The sequence below is a fragment of the Cnephaeus nilssonii genome (assembly GCF_951640355.1).
Source record: "Cnephaeus nilssonii genome assembly, chromosome: 2".
Classification (NCBI taxonomy): domain Eukaryota; kingdom Metazoa; phylum Chordata; class Mammalia; order Chiroptera; family Vespertilionidae; genus Cnephaeus; species Cnephaeus nilssonii.
The window spans coordinates 42,056,764-42,077,964 of record NC_137073.1 but is presented as its reverse complement, the minus strand read 5'-3'; the positions used below and the strand labels follow the sequence as shown (position 1 = coordinate 42,077,964).

Sequence of the window (21,201 nt, the reverse complement as noted above, 5' to 3'; positions counted from 1 at the left end):
GCCTCCTGGCTTATTGTCAGGCTAATTTTGGGGCAGAAAGTTATTGCCTATTTGACAGTTCATCTGTTTGTCTGAAGAAAGTTCTTAATGATTATTATTTCTTCCAAACTTTTGTAATTGTCAGTATTAAAATATGAAAACAATATTCTAATCATTTACACTTTTCTTAGGATTTCCTTTGAACTTTTTTGAAAAATTCAGGAGGTTTTGGTTTTTGTTTTCCTATGTGCATAATTTTCTTCCCCTCAAGTAATTTAGGTTTACAAAGCTAGATCTTGCAGAAAATATGGGGGTTGGAGAAATAAACCATTGTTACCCACACATATTTCTACTCTCCTAATACAATTCCTATTTTCCTCCTTTTCTTGCATTTTTTAGTAAAACAAATACTGCTGCACTAACCATGGTCCCACGTGGTGGTGACGATGGTGTAGAAATGCAGTGTGCTGGCTCCGGAAGCAGAATGTTCCCCAGCTGGCCTTTACCTCCCCTCACTCTTCAAGTCCTTGGAACAAGTCACGTGATCTTTCAGTGCCTCAAGTTCCCCATTTTTAGTATGGGACTAATGAGAGTCCTAACTTCATTGACTTGTTTTACAGACTAAAATGATATCATGCATATTGCACGGTAAACTTCCAATAATTGATAGTCTTCATTGCCTATAATTCTCCCCACCCCCATATTCAGGAGTGTGTCCTTAAGCTAAATTACTGCAGGAAGCATTTTCTGTCAAAGAATATGGATATGTTTGCAGCTGCTGATATATATTGCCAAATTACTTTCTTCCAAAACGGTCTAGCGGATTTATAATACAACCAGCCAGTGTGAAAGTAGCACAGCATCTAATCAGCTTTGAATATTACTCCCCAAAATGACATTTGTTTATTCAGCAAGTAATCTTTGCTGCATTGTTGCTGTTTTAATTGGTATTTCTTAAGTTTGTTTATGATTCTAGACCTTCTTTTTGGAATTCTATTTACTTGCTTTCCCATTTATCTGCAGGGGTCTCAGTTGTTTTTGCTCGTTAGTTTGTATGTCCTGTTAATAAAATATTAGCCATTTGCTGAAAGTATTTTTCACCAGGGACCTTTTTATTTTGGCTATGATATTTATTTTAATTTACAAGTTATTTAAATTTTTATGTTGTCTAATATGTCAGTTTTTACCCCTTCAGATTTTAAATAAGATTCGTTGTTTCTTCCAGAGCTATGATGAGCATTTGACTTCATTTCCTTTTAGTTTTTCTTGATTGGTGTTTTTCACAGTGTGAACTTTGGATCACCTGAATCAGAGCAGTGTTTACCGAAGTGCAGAATCTGGGTATCGCCCAGACTCGCTGAATCAGCCTTTGTGATGGAGGCCAGTAACCTGCATGTTAAACCAGCCTTCCAGATAATCTTCATGCCTATCAGCATTTGAGAATTCCTCTGGTGTGGTTATATTTTTAGAGGTTTCTGTTAGACACAACCCTCGTACCCTCCCTCCATCACAGCACTGAAGCCACAAAGTTTGAAACCTTGGAGGTCTTTCATACCTTTTTCTTACCTTCCATATCCAGAGTGTCATTAAGTCCTATTGGTTCATTCTTCCAAATTTCTATTATATGCACCATTTCATGTTTCACTTATATGCTTACCATCCTAAAACAGAGTCTTACTACTTTATGTGAGTATTTCTTTAACTGTTTTTGATCCTTGTCTTCTTATTCATTCTTTGCTGCAGATCAATTTTCCTAAAACACTGTCTTCATCTTCATTCTTGGATTCAAATATATTGAAGTGGGTCTGTGTTGTCTCCTAAATCAGGGACAATAACCCTTGAGGCCAATAATCTTCAACCCTGTGTTAGTGTCCTGTTAGTGCTGTAATAAATCATCACAGACTTTGCTTTAAAACATACGTTTATTTTCTTACTCCAAGTGTGCCAGCAGGGCTTCATTCCTTCTGAAAGCTCTAGGGGAGAATCAGTGTCCTTGCCTTCCCAGCATCTAGAGGCTGCCCGCATTCCTTGGCTCATGGCCCCTTCTCCATCTTCAAAGCCAGCAGTATCATCACTCCAACTTCTGCTTCCATCATCACATCTCCTCTCTCTGTCTTTGACATTTCTGCCTCCCATTGAGATTACATTGGACCCACCTGGGTATCCAGGATAATCTTCCCATGTGAAGATGCTTGATATAATCACATCTACAAAGCACCTTTTGCCAGGAAGGTAATGCATCCACAGGTTCCAAGGATTAGGACATAGACATCTTAAGGGGGGGGCATTCTTTTATTTACCACAAACCCCTAGGCCAGCCTTACTTCTCTCTGCTTCACCTATGAAAACATCAATGGCAGTCCCCTTCTACCCCCCACCCCCGCCCTGCCCCATATGTGAACATCACCGTTTCCTTTGCCATGCTGGATGTCCTTCCCTTTGTGTTCACATGTATTCACATCAAACTAAAACTTTTCAGGTTCTCCTTCTTCCCTGTGAGTTTCTTTTATTCCCTAGTCTTGTTGTCCATAGACTTCTTTCCATTTAGAATATAGATTTCTATAAATTAAAAACATATCAGAGATGATTAAAACTTGGTTGTCCCCAAGTTTTTCTAGCTAGAAGGTACATTTTTTAAAGGAAGGGCTCACCCTGACTGGTGTGACTCAGTTGGTTCGAGCATCATCCTGTTCACCAAAAGATTTTGGGTTCAATTCCCGGTCAGGGCACATACCAAATTGCAGATTCCATCCCTGGTTGGGGGCAGTATGGAAGACAACTGACTGATGTTTCTCTCTCACATCAATGTTGCGCTCTCTCTTTCTCTCTCTTCCTCCCTTCCTCTCTCTAAGATCAAGAAAAATAAATTATAAAATAAAATTATTTTAAAAAATAAGTAAATAAAATAAAAGTAGGACCCATGTCTTATCTTTTGTATCTTCCTCACCGCCTATTAGTGTTGGGCACATATTAGGCATTAAATAAGTATTTGGCAAATGGGATATTGGAGAACATCACTGCGCATATTTATGACTCACAGGAGGAATGTTTTATTGACAAGAACACTTTTTTTGTGGGAGTTTAGTTCACTATAACTTTAATTCCAGGGTACACTTGTGTTTCCTTTGTAGTTCTGCTAGTTAAGATGGGAAGACACCACCACCACACTGAAACCAAAACAAACCCCTACCCTAGTCTTCTCATTCATGTTTAGCATTGTATTCTTAAAAAAAAAAAGTTATAGGGTGCTCTCCCTATAGCCCAGCCCTGGCTGTGAGGACAGCGTGAGCCTTAACCTTTTTCCATGGCCCACAACTCCCGCCCAGGCCCCACCACAGCCAAGTGCCTCACCACTTTCCAGGTGGGCCTTGAAAACAGCGTCTCCTCCCTAGGTCCGTAGCCCGGTGTAGAGAGAAAAACCTTCGCAAGCTCTGAGCAGATTTCACATCCTTTCAGTGGTTTCCTGTCATTTGCAGCCCACCCTTTTATTCATAGGGGCTTCCGGGAAATATATTAATCCAATATAGCTGGTTTGCTTCTGGATTAACTCTCCTCATTCCTGTTATTGTCTGCCTTTGGCTCTGGTAAAATATTGCATCCTCATATTTCATTTAATGGATGACATATTTCAAAGAACCAAAAACCTGCCATCTGGGGTTAAACCAGAACCCGTAGTAGTGTCTCTATGATGTGTTGTGTCTCTAAAGGGAACCCTGAGGCTATAGGGGTGACAATATGGAGTAAAAGATTGAATTTTACCCCAAATGTCCCTCATTCTTTCTTGAACTTTATTTTTCTTTTCATATTCTTCTTTATGTGCTTGGGGAAACTATTTGTGCTCCTTTTTGTGGAAAAACGGGTACTACAGTCAGTGCATATGCGGCGAGTCTGTGCAGAGCAAGTTCTGTGGAAACTTCTAACACTGCAAAAGGGAAAGGGGTGGTCACGCAGGCGAAGGGGCCTGTGCTTGTGGTATCGTGGGATCTGCTGGCCATCCGGGGGGATCAGGAAGGCCGTCTGCTGGACACAGCGTGGCCAGGACAGTTCATCATCGCAAGGAGTGGCAGGGGTTATTTATCTTGTGAGCAGCTGAGCCCTACTGGAAACGGATCGTCTCAGGTTTGTCTCTCCTCATCTAGAGCAATTCATTACTCAACTGCAAATGCTGTCACAGCCCCCAGCAGCTGTGATGATCGGCTTTCTCAGTACTCCTGACATAAAGAAAAAGAAAACATGTTTTCAGTGCTCTATCTTCACGATTAAAAAAAAAAAAAAAAGGGAGAGAGACAGATAATGGAGTTGATTTTCTCTTCTGCACTAAAAGAAATATTGTGCTTCATGAGTTAAAGGGACTTTACATCGAAAGCTACAAAGATGATTTCCACAGAATAACTTAGCATTTTTCTTGTTTTTGTTTGAGAAATACCTCAAATAGTGTAGAGACGTGGTATGCATTCTCTGACAAGCAAAAATTCCTTTCCTCCTCTCTTTCTCTCTCCTCAATATTGGAGCAGTCTCCATCGATACATAGCATGTATTTGCCATTTAACAAAATAAAACTTGCCTTTGACCCCATGCTTCCCTCCCTTGTTCACCCCCTTGCTCTCCTCTCTTAGTATCATTTCTTGAAAGAGGGGCCTACCTCTGCGTCCTACTCTTTTTACCCAATGTTTTTGACTTTCCAGCATCAGCCACACAGTCTGATCATTCCTTCCAGGAACATTATCCTGACTCAGCGTACTGTTCCACCCTTCCCTCCTCACCACTTGCCCTGCTCCCCTCCCCTGCCCCTCAGAGTTGGATGTCTCCTGCTCACGTGGGATTCGATTTGGCTGCAAGTGACTCTAGAGACAAAATAATGGTGACATTAACAAACACACCTTTATTTTTCTCTCACATAATGTCTGGGGCTGGTGTGGCAGTTTCATGACCATCAGGGACCCAGGCTCTTGTGGCTTTGCCATTCTCAATATGAGGCAAAGGTTGAAGGTGACTGCTCCAGGTCTAGCCATTACATGGGCAATTCAGCCAGTAGGAAGAAGGAGAGGAAAGAAGGAGAGTCCTTCCCTTTAAGACCACTTCCTGAAGGCTACAATACATGTCTATTTACCTGCCTTTGACCAGAATTCAGTCAGAGGGCCACACCTAGCTTCAAGGGAGATTGGGAAATGTGTTCTTTATTTTGGGTGGTCATGTACCCAGCTGAAAATTAGGAGCTCTGTTCTGTAGAAGAGCGGGGCAGTGGATTGGGGGAGAGAACCAGTGTTCTCTGCCACTTATCCAAACCTGACATCCTGCCACCAACAGGCAGGTCACCCAAAATATGACTGCCAAGTGCGGTCAAAAAACCTTAAAACAGCGAAGGTCTTGGAGCCATTCTGATCACCTCTGCTTTCCACATCCTCCCGCAGCCTTCTCCTTCTCCCACCCAAAGCCAGGACATAGTTCAGTTCACCATCATCTCTCACCTGGACTTCTGCAGGAGCTTCTGACGGGTCTCCTTGCTTTGACTCCAGCCCCCTCCTAGTCCATCTTGCTGGTAGAATCTCGCATGGTCTCTTAAAGTAAAAATTGCAGCAAGCCATTCCCTTTCTCAAGAAATTCCATTTGCTTCCCATTTAAAATGATATGCAATTTCCCGCCTTAGCTTCCACGGCCCTACAGAGTCCGAGGCTGCCTCTCTCTGAACCTGTCTCCTCCTTTCTGTGTGTTGAACACCAGGCTTGGTCCTCCTTTCCCATTGCTCTGTCTTTGCCATGCATTCCTTCTCCAGCTCCTTCCCTGGCTCCCTCGCAGCATGAAGCAGGTCACAGACGTTCCCACCTCTCACAGGCCTTCCCCAGCTGCCCCCAACACACACACCCTGCTGTTACTCTCGGCCCTCACCCTGTTTTAGTAACTTGTTTATTTCTTTTTTTTTAAAGCTATGAGCTCCTTGAGGGTAGGGATTGTGCCTTAATCATCTTGATGTTCCCATTGTTGGTGCCCTTTTTGACCTATAATAGGCTCTCAGTAGATGTTTGTAATGACAACTAGGTGAATCCCAGCACTAGATTGGTTGATGAAACTACATAATTTTAATTCATCATTTCTCTACATTTGAATGAACTTATTTTTTTTTAAATGTATCTTTATTAATTTTTTACCGAGAGAAAGGGAGAGGGATAGAGAGTTAGAAACATTGCTGAGAGAGAAACATCAATTGGCTGCCTCCTGCACACTCCCTATGGGTATGTGCCCGCAACCAAGGTACATGCCCTTGACCAGAATCGAACCTGGGACCCTTGAGACCGAAGGCCAACGCTCTATCCACTGAGCCAAACCAGTTAGGGATTGTTTATTTCTTATTGTCTGTTTCCTGGTATGTAAGCCCCATGAAGGCAGGAGTGTCTCTAGCACCGGAATAACACCTGAAAGTGGAGTGTCTTCTGTTGCATGACCTTCAGGGAATCTTTGCTTTCCCTGGGAATTATTATTTTTAAATGTTTTTAATATATCTTTTTATTTATTTAGAGAGGAAGGAAGTGGGAGAGAGAGATAGAAACATCAATGATGAGAATCATTGATTGGCTGCCACCTGCATGCCCCCTACTGGGCATCAAGCCCACAACTCGGGTATGTGCCCTTGACCAGACTCAAACCTGGGACCCTTCAGTCTGCTGGCTGACGCTCTATCCACTGAACCAAACCAGCTAGGGCTGTTTTTAAATGTTTTTATTGATCTTTAGAGAGAGAAGAAGGGAGAGGGATAGAGAAATAGAAACATCTATGAGAGAGGAACATCATCGATCAGCTGCCTCCTGCATGCCCCCTCCTGGGGATTGAGCCCACAACCCCGGCATGTGCCCTGACCAGGGATTGAATCTATGACCTCATGGTTCCTGGGTCAGTGTTCAACCTCTGAGCCACACCAGCCAGGCGCTAGCAATTATTTTTTTAATAGAGAAAAGAATAATGTATTTTATCCTAAAATTTATCCATTCTCTCCATACTATCTACTGCATGAAATCAGCTGTTTTCCGGGAGGCTCCTCTCTCCAAGCCCTCTGACCCTTTGCTCCAACGTAGACTGGTGGTTCTCCGGGCCGCTGTGCTCAGCTGTCCTTGGAGTTCCCTTCCCCACGCTGATGGGGCAGAGCTCTAAGGCCAAATCCTATTTTTCCTCCTTCTTGCATTTATCCTCAGTTTTCCAGAATTACATGCTCAACTTTATGTAAAAGGAGACATGGAAGGTAAATTTTTCGAGTCCTTGAATGTCTGAAAATGCATGTGGTCTCTCACACTTGATTAATGGTGCGGCTGGTTCCAGAAATCCATTTTCAAATTAGATCTTTGAAGCATTCATTGTCTAGCATTCACTGCAACTGATGAGAAGTCAGTTGCCAATGCAGTTCTGCTTTCTTTGTTTACCACCTGATCTTTTTCTGTTAGTAAGTGTGGGTCTGTTTTTATGTATTATGCTTGCACTCAATGGATTTTTAATCTGAAGGCGTACATAAATCATAAAAAATTTTATTCTTTGAGGAGTTTTTCTTATTCTAATGTGAGGCTTATTAATTTTATATTGTTTCCTGGATTAATTCTATATGTGTTTTATCTTTTTTTAAATTTAATAAATCTTTATTGTTCAGATTATTACAATTGTTCTTCTTTTTTCCCCCGATAGCTCCCTTCCACCCGGTTCCCACCCCACCCTCTGCCCTTACCTCCCCCCCACTGTCCTCATCCATAGGTGTATGATTTCTGTCCAGTCTCTTCCCGCACCCCCCACACCCCTTTCCCCCTGAGAATTGTCAGTCCACTCCCTTTCTATGCCCCTGATTCTATTTTATTCACCAGATTATTTTGTTCATCAGATTTTTATTCACTTGATTTTTAGATTCACTTGTTGATATATATGTATTTGTTGTTCATAATTTTTATCTTTACCTTTTTCTTCTTCTTCCTCTTCTTACAGAATACCTTTCAGCATTTCATATAATACTGGTTTGGTGGTGATGAACTCCTTTAGCTTTTTCTTATCTGTGAAGCTCTTTATCTGCCCTTCAATTCTGAATGATAACTTTGCTGGGTAGAGTAGTCTTGGTTGTAGGTTCTTGCTATTCATCACTTTGAATATTTCTTGCCACTCCCATCTGGCCTGCATAGTTTCTGTTGAGAAATTAGCTGATAATCGTATGGGTTTGGGCCTAAACCGGCGGTCGGACATCCTTCTCGCAATCTGGGACTGCTGGCTCCTAACTGCTCACCTGTCTACCTGCCTGATCGCCCCTAACCTCTATGCCTGCCTGCCTGATTGCCCCTAACTGCCTCTGCCTGCCTGCCTGGTTGCCCCTAACTGCCCCCTCAGCCGGCCTGGTCACCCCTCACTATCCCCCCTGCCAGCCTGGTCACCCCCAACTGCCCCCCTGCTGGCCTGGTCACTCCTCACTGTCCCCCCCCCCCATCCTGTTCGTCCCCAACTGCCCACCTGCTGGCCTAGTTGCCCCAACTGCCCCCCCTCGCCAGCCTGGTTGCCCCTTACTGCCCCCCCGCCGGCCGGCCTGGTTGCCCCACGCAGCCTGCTGTTCAGTCATTTGGTCGTCCCTCACTAACCCCCCCGCTGGCCTGGTCACCCCACACAGCCTGCTGTTCAGTCATTTGGTCGTCCCACGCAGCCTGTGTTCGGTCATCCGTCTGGTTGTTTCGGTCATGATGGTCCCTGGCTTTTTATATATTAGGATATATATATACATACATACATATACATACACACACACACACACACACACACACACACACACACACACACTGAGTGGCCAGATTATTATGCGTTCAGAGATCATAATAATCTGGCCACTCAGTGTATGGTAATATATGGGAAGAATTTTATATTACAGTATTAGGTTCTGGGATTTAACTGTGCATTTTCTTAGAGATTATTATGCTGTTTCTTTGCATGTGTAGTAAAGGAGCAATCTCAGTAGGTTTTCCAAGTTCTTGAGTAGAATATTAAAATTCCTTCCATTTTGGGGGCAGAGTATTAGTTTCCTATTGCTGCTGTAACATATTAACACAACTTTAGTGGCTTAAGCAACACAAATTTGTAGTCTTATACTTCTCAAAGTCAGAAGTCCAAAATGAGTTTCACTGAGCTAAAATCAAGGTGTCATAGGCTCTAAGAGAGAACCCATTCCTTTCCCATTTCCAGCTTCTAAAGGTTGCCTGGGCCTCAGGACCCTTCCTCCATCATCAAAGCAAGCTGCTTCCAATCTCTCTCTCACTGTGACCCTCCTTAAGTCCCACTGGATAATTACATTGAGCCCAACTGGATAATCTAGCATAATTTCTCATTGTGAATCCCTAATTTAATCAAATATTCAAAGTACCTTGATATGTAAGGTAATATTCACAGGTTTAGAATGTGGATATAGTAAGATACACCTGACACAGGTTTTTCTAACTCAACTTCCAATATAATTATTTTTCATTTATATGTTTCCTTAAAACTGCTGCCCCAAAAGGCTTAGCTGAGAACCATCATTCAGTTTTCATGAACGGAATTTGGACCTAATACTTAGGAATGTTGGAAGGAACAGCTTCTGTTTTTTTAGTTCATCCTATATAATAAAGATGTAATATGCAAATGGTCATTATGCCGTGAAGCATAATGACAGACCGTGTAACGACTGGATCACGGATCAGCAGGAGGGTGGGGCAGCGAGCAACAAGTGAGCAGTGGAGAGCTACAGGAGGGGGCAGGGCAGCAAGCTATGAGGGGGGGTGGAGGGAGCTACAGGAGGGCAGGGCAGTGGGCGGAGAGCTACTGGAGGGCGGCAAAGAGCTACTGGCAAGCTACTGGTGCACGGATTCATGCGCAGGGCTACTAGTTCTATTATAAAACTCTTCAAATGATGTGATCTAGCTCAGATGGCATTTTAGGGTATGATGATCGTAAACAATGGCATTTTGTTTTGCTTTTTTATATGAAAAACTAGAGGCCCAGTGCATGAAAATTCATGCACTGGAGGGGGGTCCCTCAGCCCGGCCTGCCCCCTCTCACAGTCTGGGAGCCCTCAGGGGCGGGAGGCGACCCCGCGATCAGGGGAAGGTAACGTCCCCATCACATCTCTGCTGCTGCCACTGCCGGCAGCGCAAGCCTCGGCCGGTCCTGGTTACCTGAGCCTCAGGCTGGCCCTGGGCAGCTGGGCAGCCACCATCTGAGACTTGCCTGCATCAAAATTTCATTGTATTAATTGATTTTAGAAATTAAAAAAAAATTTACTTTCTTTATAATTAATGTACTGAACTTTTAATTTTTTAGAAAAAAATAATTCCAGTTTGAAATACAGATGATGTACAACAATAGCAACAACTATCAAAAACACAAAATTTTTATCCTGAAATCTGAACATTTAGGACCGCTAAGAATTTTTTTGACAGATTTTCAGTGTTATCATATTTTACTCTTTTTATTGGAGATAACAGTTGTTCACTTTTTTATTGGCTCCCCCCTAATAATGTCTTTATAATTAAATACATTTCCTATATTTTTTGTTTGTTTCTGTCTTTATAGCTTAAGAAATGTATTAAAACTCCAGAAATCCCTTCAAAACATGTGAGGAACTGGGTTCCAAAAGTGTTGGAACAACGACGACAAGGCTTGGAAACATATTTACAGGTAAGATGTGTTTAGATGCTCAATTTATATAGCATAGTTTAAATAGCCATTTATCTCAGTACTTTTTCCTCAGAACTTATGGGTGAGATGCAAAATACACGAAGCAACCAAACCTTCTAGATTAAAATAAAGTTTAAAATTATAGCTGTGTTGTTGGTTGGTTCTTTTAGCTTAAATTGGGTTCTATTTAAAATTGGTTATGTGGACCAGGGAAGAGAAAATTTAGTATAAAGGTAAAAACTGATGTTGAAAGGGTCTGTTTGTTTTTATAATTCAGCTCTACAAATAACTTCATTTTCCTTTTTTGTTTGTTTTCCCCTCCAAGTTGTATTGCTTTCTCGTAGCCTTTCTTGCCTTGAGGTTTAGGGTGTTTGGGAGATGGTAAGAGGAACTGAATTTCTTGGTGGGCCTGGCTAGTCCATCTATGGGATCAAATTGAGAATGAGTGTATAAAATTTGCCTCTAATGAAGTGCCAACTTCTTTGAAAATTAGCATACAGTAGGATGCTCTTTCCTGCAGCTGGGTTACAAATAGAACTACCTAAATTCGATGAACAAAAGTACTCCCTTTCTGCCAAGTGACAGAAAAAGCAAAAGGAAAGTGTCAGCTTTTCCAAGATCTAAAACAATAAAGACTGGAGGGCTCAGGTGAGTGTTCAGTGTAGCTATCACTGTCCAGAGAACTCTGCACAGGGCAAGTGCTGAGCTGAGGTTGGGGGAGGGGCAGCTTGTGGATGCCTTGTGGTCAGGCAGATCACCTGAGTCCACTTTAGAGGCTGACACATGAGAATGACTGAGATGGTGCGAGATGGGGGGTCGGGGAGTCTTGGCTCTCAAAAAGAAAAAGTTGGACTTCACCTAAGTTATGAATTTACCATGATGATCTATCTATCCATCTCTAAGACATGTTACCATGATGATCTATCTATCCATCTCTAAGACAGCAAAGAAATCGGCAGCCCGGCCTGAATTCTTCCATTGATGTCTTCCTAACCCCATTAGCATTGATCTTGGTGTGGATTCTGTGTACGAGGGCAGCTATAGGCTGTGTTAAGTCAGCGTACTATTTCTTCTACAGAACTTTGCTTTAAAAAAAATTTTTTTTTTTATTGATTTCAGAGAAGAAGGAAGAGGGAGAGAGAGATAGAAACATCAATAATGAGAGAGAATCATTGTTTGGCTGCATCCTGCACACCCCCTACTGGGGATCCAGTCGCAACTCAGGCATGTGCCCGGGAATCGAACCGTCACCTCCTGGTTCATAGTGATTCGATGCCCAACCACTGAGCAACAGTGGCCAGTCTCTCAGAACTGTTCTGAGTGGTTTTGCCTGGATAGCTGGTGATTGGAAGCTGAGGAGAGGCTGTCACTAAAGGCTTGGTGATAAATTCAGGGGACTCTCTGGCTGCAGGAAGATGCTGAGCCCTTTCCTGGCCTTTACACTGCCCAAAGAGGAAAGCCGGCAGCTGGCAGCCCTGAGGACATCTGAGGAGGCCTCTCTTTACTGTTTTTGCTCTTTTGCTTTTGAACATAGTGGCGAGTCTCTTGGCTGCCTCTCCCTGGGAGTGGGAGATGAAAGGAAATGGGGACCACAAATGACAGGAAAGTGTGTGGCCGTGTGCTTTGAGAGTCTGTGTATGGAGCTGAGAGACTTTCAGAGCTTCGGGCAACACTGTAGAGCAAAACAAAAACAACAAAAAAACTAAAAAAATGAGATGTTAGACACTGTATGCAAAGGGTAAAATGCATGTTCTGTGTAATTAAATGGTATGGGTAAACATTGCATTCTTATTTGTAAGGCAGATTTTCCACAGATATTGTATATCCTCCAGCTTTAGTTCTGAAGAAAGCTTTACTCTCTTCCCTCCCATTGTATTTGACACATGACTTCCATTACTCCTCAGTGTAAACATTTTAAGTTGTTTGTACTTGGAATATAAATATGCGGGTAAAATCATCTGGCACAGAGAGGAGTTTACAGTGACACTCAAATTGAGCTTAGAACTTTCTAGTGTCAGAACGAGGCTTGAAAGATGTGGTTGAAGGACGGAGAGGGCTTGTTTCCTGTTGTGCGTTTAATATTCAATTTGTTGTGTGTGAAGTCCCTGGGGAGTTCAAGGGCGCTTCCTCTCCCTTTAGCACCTGACTCTGTTTGCAGGCATTGGGAGCGGGATGGAAGGTGGAAGGATGAGTGGGAGTGCTTACCAATGCCAAGTGAACTAAAAACCCTGGCTTAGGTGACTTTTCACCATAACTTTTGGTGTTGAAGTCTAAATAAAGAAATAGTATTCAAAACTGGAAAAAAGAGAGAAGACTTGTTACTGATCCTTCTGCTCGCCCGTGTAACTCCAGTTAGAATCCCTCTCACCCTGAGCACTTGCACCTGAGCCTGAGCTCCAGGGCGCAGGTGTCACCAGCACTCCTCGGCAGGCGCTGTCCTGCAGCCAACCCACCTGGGCATGAACTGGCTAGGAAGGCCCTGTTCTGGTCCATAAACCTGAGGAAGTATTAACTCCAATGCCACACCATTTCCATCTCACAGGGAACACAGGCATTATCTAACCCAGCTTGCCTTCTGCCCTTTGGTTATGGTCATGATAATCTCTCTGGCCTCAGTTTCCCACCCATAAAATGGGCAGATTAACTCTTGAGAGAACCAGAGAAAACAGTTCTTGCTCCTCTTGTCCAAGGAGCAGCTTGGTCCATGGGTGAGTACAAGACACACATTTCCAAAGGTGCTCTTTTAGTTTAGAGATGGAGAAACTAAGGTCAGTGGTGTAAGAAACTTGCTTCACTTCCTGTAGTATACTGGAGATGGGACTGGAATTTTAGTTTCTTAGCTCCTAGTGTAGGCTCTTTGCATTATGCATTGCGGATTTTCCAAGTCTGAGAATATTTTTCAGCCTTGACATATAATTTTACTTAGGGAAGTAATAATTAATAATAATAATTAATAATAATAATAAATAATCGAAAAGACCTTATAACCATCAACTATCACAATGTATTTGACTAATATACAAATCTCCTATATTTTAGCCCCAGCTCCCTTGATAGATCAGTAGATAAGTGATTCTTTCAATCTATAACTTGAATATTTAGAATCCTGTGAGAAATATGAGTGTGTGTCTGTTTGCTGTGTTAAATCATTTACATAGAAGTAAAAATCTTAAGAATAAATTAATTGGGGTTTCCCACACTGATTTGACCATCAAACATGTTTTATATAATAGTTTTAGCTCCTCATTTGAGATTACTTCCCATCTTTCCTGAGATCCAACTGAAATAAAAACTTAAGGAATAAATCCCGACAGTTAAGTAGTAGATGGGCAGGGAAAAGAGAAGATCATCAAAGGAAGAAAAAATTTTAACAACTTTCTGTAAGATGGAAATTTCTAGACGTGTGTGAATGGATGCAGTAGAAAGCAGAAAGCAGCAGCCTAAACTCAGTTGTGGGAGCATGTGCTTGAGGTGGGAGGCAGCCTGCCCATGACTGTGGTGAAGAGCTTCTTAGAATCAGCAGGTGAAGGAGAGGCCGAGGTGAGCAGTGAAACTGGAAACAAGTGGTTCATTCAGGGTATATCTGGGACAGGTGCCCAGGCTACTTACACGGTCCAGACTGTAGGCAGCCTGATGTTTATGACCAGGTAAAAAAAAAATTGTATGACTTTTCCTCTAAAAACAAAAAATATAACAAGATATTAAGCAGAATGGTTGAGGAGAGCTAAAGCTTTTAACGTGGATATTGGGGCGCCCAAGTTGACAATCCCTAAGGAAAAGTCCGCACGACTGCATGCTGCACCCACACTGTCTTTCCACATGGCAGGAGGCGTGTGGCGCCAGCAGAGGAAACCCACCCAAGCCGCCCAGGCCACTTTTGCCAGTGAGATCGATAACCAAGGATCGCCAGGCACTTGAAGAAAACGAGTAGCATGAACAAAAAGACAACATGAACTGAAGCGCTGGCTCTTCATCAGAGATAATTCAGGACACAAAATATACCTTAAAGATTGATTTAACAAATAGAGAGTTTCACAAAGGTATTACATCTAAACGATGACACTAGGATACTGTGTAAAGGAAACATCAAGAACACACACAAGTTCTTAGAATTAGTTGTTATCCAATTGAAAACATTCAGTAGCTGCTCTCTCTAGTTGGGATGCTGTTCTGTAAAGTACAGACACAAAAACTCTCCAACAAAAGGACATAGAGGACTGGTCTAATTTCTCCTTTCTAGAGTCCCAGAAAAAGAAAAAAAGAAGAAGAGTGGAAAATACAAAAGTAGGGAAGGGAATAATCAAAGGAAAAAAAGTTGAAAATTCCCCTAAGCTGGAGGATATGAACCTTTAGATAGAAAAGGCGATTCAAGGGCAGGGCACAAAGAAGGACAGAAATGCTCTAATGCCCAGACACTGGCAAGGTGTCATTACATTGGAGATGAAGATTCATAATCTTTCTGAAAAGAAAAAAATAAATGGAGGGTGAGCTTGAGGTTTAGTCGTAGCTCTATTTGTTTATTTGAGGCTGATTTAATGGGCAGGTCCCTCTCTCTTCTGTAGTAGCAAATTACAAGCTGGCACGATTTTTTAGGCAAAGATTTTTGACAGGAATTTTGCATACATCAGTGGTTCCATTTGGTGCAGTTACATGAAATTTCTCTTTCTGAGAAAGGTACCCACGTCTTCTGTCTCTTACTTGAGAACAAGCTGTTTATATTTTCACCTTTTTCTTGAGGAGTGAGCGATAATTAAATGTACATGGAGCATTGGGAACTACACAGAAGCAGTTCACAGAAATCACAACAAATGATCATCTAAGCTACTCTAAATCCTTAAAAATTGTTTGAAGAAAACAATTCCACGGCTGGGGTGAGGCTGGTTTGTTATACAGTAGATGCAAGGTGCTATCTTCAGCAGAGCCTGTTATCTGACTAGCCTCCCCTCACTCAATCTTCAAATTATACAAAATGTTCCACTGGGTCAGTAATCTGCACTGGATCAAAGAGTATTATGTTTTTAACTTTCCCAGCAGCACATTGAAGCATTTATTAAAGTTGGCCATGTGTGCTTCAAAATGTATATACTGTAAGTGCAATGTGCTGTATACAACCACATCAAGTTTGTTCAGCATGCTATTCAAATCTCCTGTATTTTAGCCACTTGATCTATAAAAAGAAAGGTGTGTTAAAATTTCCCACTTACATTTTCATGGTTACTCATATAATTAGGCTTAGTTCAACATCTGAGCTTCCTATTAATCCCTCTATTTCTGAGGTTTTGTTTCTTTTCTTGTCCACTTTTGAATTGGTGGCACATCCCCCCTCCTTTTTTCTTTCCATTTCTTCTTTTTTGTTAATTTATATTGTTCTTTTAAGGTCCTGTTCTTCTTCTTCTTTTTTTTTTCTCAGACTGTTTTCTCTCCATTGGTCAGATTGAGTAATTTCTGTTGTTCTGTTTTTCAGTTCACTGATTCTTTCCTCTGTTTCTTCCATTCTGCTGTTATTTTGGTTATGGTGTTTTCAGTTCTAAAATTCCTGTTTAATTCTTCTTTATAGCTTTTATTTCTTTGCTGATACTTTATATTTCATTCCTTTGTTGAGTTTTTTGGGGGGCTTTGCTACATCTGTTGGCATTTCCTGGTTGCCAGCTTTTTCTGCTCCAAGTTCAGATACATGAGGCAGAACTAAAATCCAGGAAAGATAAAACTCACCACTATGTCATTCCTCAGGTCTTCTTTCTTCCGTTAGCCTTGTATAATCTCACTAGAGGCCCGTTGCACAAAGAAATTCGTGCAATAGGCTTTCCTTCCCTTGGCTTCCAGCACCGGTTTTCCTCTGGCACCCAGGACCCAGGCCTTCGCTCCGGCCAGAGTCTGCCTTCTTCATCTTTGCTGCAGACTCCGGAGTCTGCAGTCTTCATCTTCACTGCGGCACTCCGCTCCTGTAGATCCCTTCGCCCGCCCCCACTTCCTTCTAATTTGCATATTCCTCCTGATTGGCTGGTGGGTGTAGCAGAGTGATAGTTAATTTGCATGATTCTCTTTTATTAGTGTAGATGTCCGGTTCATATATAAGGTCCAGGGGTTTTAGTTGTATTTAGCAGGAGGAATAAGAAAAAGTACATCTAACCCATCTTATTCGAAGTGGAAATTTATCCATTGACTTTTAAATTTTAATATTATGTTTTCTTGTTTCTAAGAATTCTATTTGATTTTTTTTTCTTATCTGCCTACATGTTTTTTGGTCATATTTTCAAGCCTCTGTTTTATCTCTTTAAGCACATTGACTCTCACTTTCCCAGAAGGAAAAAAAAGGGAAACCATTTGAATCTAGTGAGCCATTTTTAGTTTTCTGTCATTTTAAGATTTTTAATTAATTTACAGAAATTCAAATAAAGAAAGTGAAAGACACCTTTATTAGAATTTTGATTAGAATTTCAATATAGCAAAGTCAAAATCTTAGTCCACATTTTCCTGGTTTTTAAATGGGCAACATCCTTTGAACAGTGTACCTAAATGATCATCATCTGCCATGCATTAACCTAAAACTTAAACCATCTTGTAAGGGCTGATTACAGATATTAAATATACTTCTCATAGGTTCTAGCTTATCATTGCTTATGGTTCTTTTTATTGGACATGCATTGATAAAATCCAATACTTTGGGAAGCCTGATGGTTAATAGTTTTGTTGAATAAATATCTAAGTGACTAATATCTTTGCTGCATAATTGAAAAATGTTTTCATTTTTAGATTTGCAAACACTAAACAGAATGACTAAATCAATGAGTTTTTTAAATGTACACATTATCTGTTTCTTTCCAGTCACCTTTCTATTTGCTTTTGTCAAGTAAAGCATTTATCAAATAAATCTTGGTGCACAAACATCATAAAAAGTAAAAGACTACTGTTCCATGTTCTTATAGCAAAATAAAATGGTCCAACTTCTTGATGCAAGCTAATATTGGTAAAATTCTTCCTGTTCAGTGAGCAACTCCAAGAGAATAAATACCACATTTCCCTTTTCCGCTTTGATTCCTGAATTTGAGAAAATTCATGTACAATATCATCTGAATTCTCATGATAGGTTTTATTTATGCAACCAACCTTGCTGTATGTCCATTATGGAAGCCACTAGTCACATGTGGCTAATGAACATTTGAAATGTAGTTAGTCTGAACCAACATATTCTAATAATGTAAAAATTACACAGTTTTCAAAACCAAAGAACAAAAAAGAATGGAAAATATCTCAATAATTTTTATAATGACTATATGTGAAATAATATCCTATCTAATAAAAGAGCAATATGCAAATTGACCATCACTCCAACACACAAGATGGCCGCCTCCATGTGGTCAAAGATGGCTGCCCCCATGTGGACACAAGATGGCTGCCACAAGATGGCCAGCAGGGGAGGGCAGTTGGGAGGGACCAGGCCTGCAGGAAGGGCAGTTGTGGGGGGACCAGGCCTGCAGGGGAGGGAGTTGGGGGGGACCAGGCCAGCAGAGGAGGGCAGTTGGGGGGTGACCGGGCCAGCAGGGGAGGGTATTTGGGGGTGACCGGGCTGGCAGGGGAGGGCAGTTGTGGGGGACCAGGCTGGCAGAGGAGGGCAGTTAGCGGCAATCGGGTCAGCAGGGGAGCAGTTAGGCGTCGATCAGGCTGGCAGGAGAGTGGTTCGGGGGTGATCAGGCTGGCAGGCAGAAGCGATTAGGGGCAATCTTGCAGGCAGGCAGGCGAGCAGTTGGGAGCCAGCAGTCCTGGATTGTGAGGGGGATGTCCGACTGCCTGTTTAGGCCTGATCCCACCAAGATTGGGCCTAAACGGGCAGTTGAACATCCCTCGAGGGGTCCCAGATTGGAGAGGGTGCAGGCTGGGCTGAGGGACACCCCTGCCCCCCCATGCACGAATTTCGTGCACCAGGCCTCTAGTTTTATATATATTAAGTTAAAATACATGTTGATTCTTTTTACTTTTTTAATGTGGCTACTGAAACATTTAAGTGTTAAATTTACGTTAAACATTATGACAAAATACTGCGTATACGTGGCATTAATATAGGTTGCAACCTGTGAAGGTGTTTATTTCTCATTCTCCCTTCCCCTGGGGATGTATCCTTCAGTGGCTTTATTTGGAGCTCCCCTCTTAGGGTTCACAGCTTACCCATGGGACAGAGCCAGCTTTGGTTCTTGCTTATCTATCAGGATTTCTGTTTATATTCCATTTAAGGCTGCTTTAGATTCCTTATTTCTTACCACCTCAGTGATGCATTTTAAAAATTACATATATAGGGTGTCCCAAAAAATGTAGACACACACTTGGAGTAATTATAAAGCCAGTGTTTATTGAAATGCATTTCATTTTCAAAATGGAGCTCTCAGCTGTTAAATTGTGTGTGTACATTTTGGGGGACACCCTGTATATGTCATTTTCAGGGTCCTAAGGATTCTTTTCAAAGAAAAGCTTAGCTCTAGTGAGTGCTCAAGTGTTAAGTCACTCTTCTCAGTTGTCCAGCTTTTACCAGCATCTGCAATGGGGGCATCGCTGAGCAATGACATATAGTGTATGTTTTCCTAGAATACATTCTTCAAACATGGCGAGTTTTGGAAAACAAGTTTAATTATTTTACTGACCATGAGATTTTATCTGACAATGGATTTCATATCCTGTTCATTCAGGGGTGGTAATGAGGTTATGCAGAGTCCTCTGTTAGGGTCCATCTATGACAGCAGTGACTGGTCAGACTTAGAGTGCATTTCAACTCAGGCCAACTGGAGCATAAACCTTTATAAAATGCAGTCTGTTGTACTTGTACACATGTGTACACCTGTGTTATAAAGTAGACCTTCAACATGCCCATAAGATAGTCCCAAAAAAGGTTGCAGCATGACCATTTTAAATAAGTTTTTTTTATTATTATTTATTACACAGCCTGTATGTAGGCTTAATGTCATGGAGTTCACAGCATACTAGTAATAGTCTCTGCGTCTTGCCCTTTACCCTTTTCCACCCTGCCGCCCACCACCATGCTTACTTAACAAGACATTGCCTCCCGAAGTAGGCTGCCTTCCCACTCCACTGGGCATATTTTCCAGCCTATTCTCTTTCTCTTCCACCAGCTTCTTTACTCTCCTAACCATTCTGCAGCAGCTTGGTCCCCTTCCCCATTATGCTACTATTTACCTAACAATGTTCTATGTAAAATACCATTTCAGTTTTTAAAATTTGGGAATGGTGTTTTATATAGAAAATTATTGGGTAAGCAGTTGCTCTGTCTGAACAGTTGCCTCATCACCTGTTGCTACATGAAAATTCTTAGACAAGGTGCCAGTTACCTCCAGAATCACGTGGTCATTACATGTCAGGCAGGTGTCTGGTACCACCTAGTGTTTTCTCAGAAGTGTTCTCTTTGACTTGACAGGCAGTTTCTGTCCGAGTTGGAACATGCCTTTAAACCATTTTGTGAGCCACATTTTCTTACTTCCACACTAGAGTGTGTTCATGGACTTACGTTTATGATTGCAGAGCACTTGTAAATTTGACACTTTTCCTGACGTTACCTAAAATACCTATTTTATGTATGGCCAAGAGCCATTTTTAGGTATATATTTTCACCTTTTCTTCACTTCATTAAAGAATATGATCAATTAATACTCTTTTAGGGGGCCTTTTCTCCAAGTCCTATCCAGAATCCCAAAGTTTTTTTTTTCCTTTTTGTTTTTGTTTTTGAATCATTTCATGACAATTGTAGGGTAGGCAAAATGGAGCTGAGAATAACAGACCAAACGAAACCAAACTGAGACCCAGGTTTGTAATGTTTTCAGTGTTCACTTACCAGGGAAGGGGCTCCCTCTTGCTTATCTCAGCAAAATTGCAAACCACTGCTTCCCATCCGCTGCTGGGGTTGTGAGCCGTCAGAACTGCAAAGCTTAAGTGTAGAACAGATTTCTATTTAAGATCTTAGAATTATAATGATCCCTAAGTTAGTTTTACTTTTAAAATGAGTTTTCTCATTATTACCATTCATATCATCATAGATATTTCTAAAGGTAAAACATTTATTATGTAAAATACTTTTACCCTTTCTTTTGCTCCACTTTCCATTTTCATGCTTTTAAGTTGGACACATGGATCTGTTCCCGGCCATCCAATTCTGGCTGAGGAGTAATGGACATTTTCTTTCTTAACCCACCACCGCTTTCCACAAAGGCCTTGATGAAGTGAGTAAACTCAGCACGTAGCCAAGAAACCCCCTGCTTTCCTAATGGCCACCTTATCCCTTAGCTTAGGTGCTTACTAGCAGAATTTTGAGTTTAATTCACAGATAAAGAAGTGTTGCAATGGCAGCTTCCCTTCTTACAAAGGACGTCCTTTCCCCCCCCCCCCCCCTTAATCCTCACCTGAAGGTATTTTCCCATTGATTTTTAGAGAGAGTGGAAGGGAGGAGAGATGGAGAGAAACACTGATGTGAGAGAGACACATCGATTGGTTGCCTCTCGCACAGCCCCCACCAGGGCCAGGGATCGAGCCTGCAACCGAGGCACGTGCCCTTGACTGGAATTG

The 21,201-nt window shown here is 41.8% G+C and overlaps 1 protein-coding gene across 2 annotated transcripts in view; it reads left to right on the top strand.

The window, feature by feature from the left end:
* SNX24 (sorting nexin 24) overlaps positions 1 to 21,201 on the top strand; it is a 137,100-nt gene that overhangs the window by 76,132 nt on the left and 39,767 nt on the right. For both annotated transcript variants that reach the window (XM_079783936.1, XM_079783937.1), the window contains exon 3: positions 10,534 to 10,638. In XM_079783936.1, coding sequence (XP_079640062.1) covers positions 10,534 to 10,638 — 105 coding nt within the window. The remainder of the gene's footprint in view (positions 1 to 10,533; positions 10,639 to 21,201) is intronic.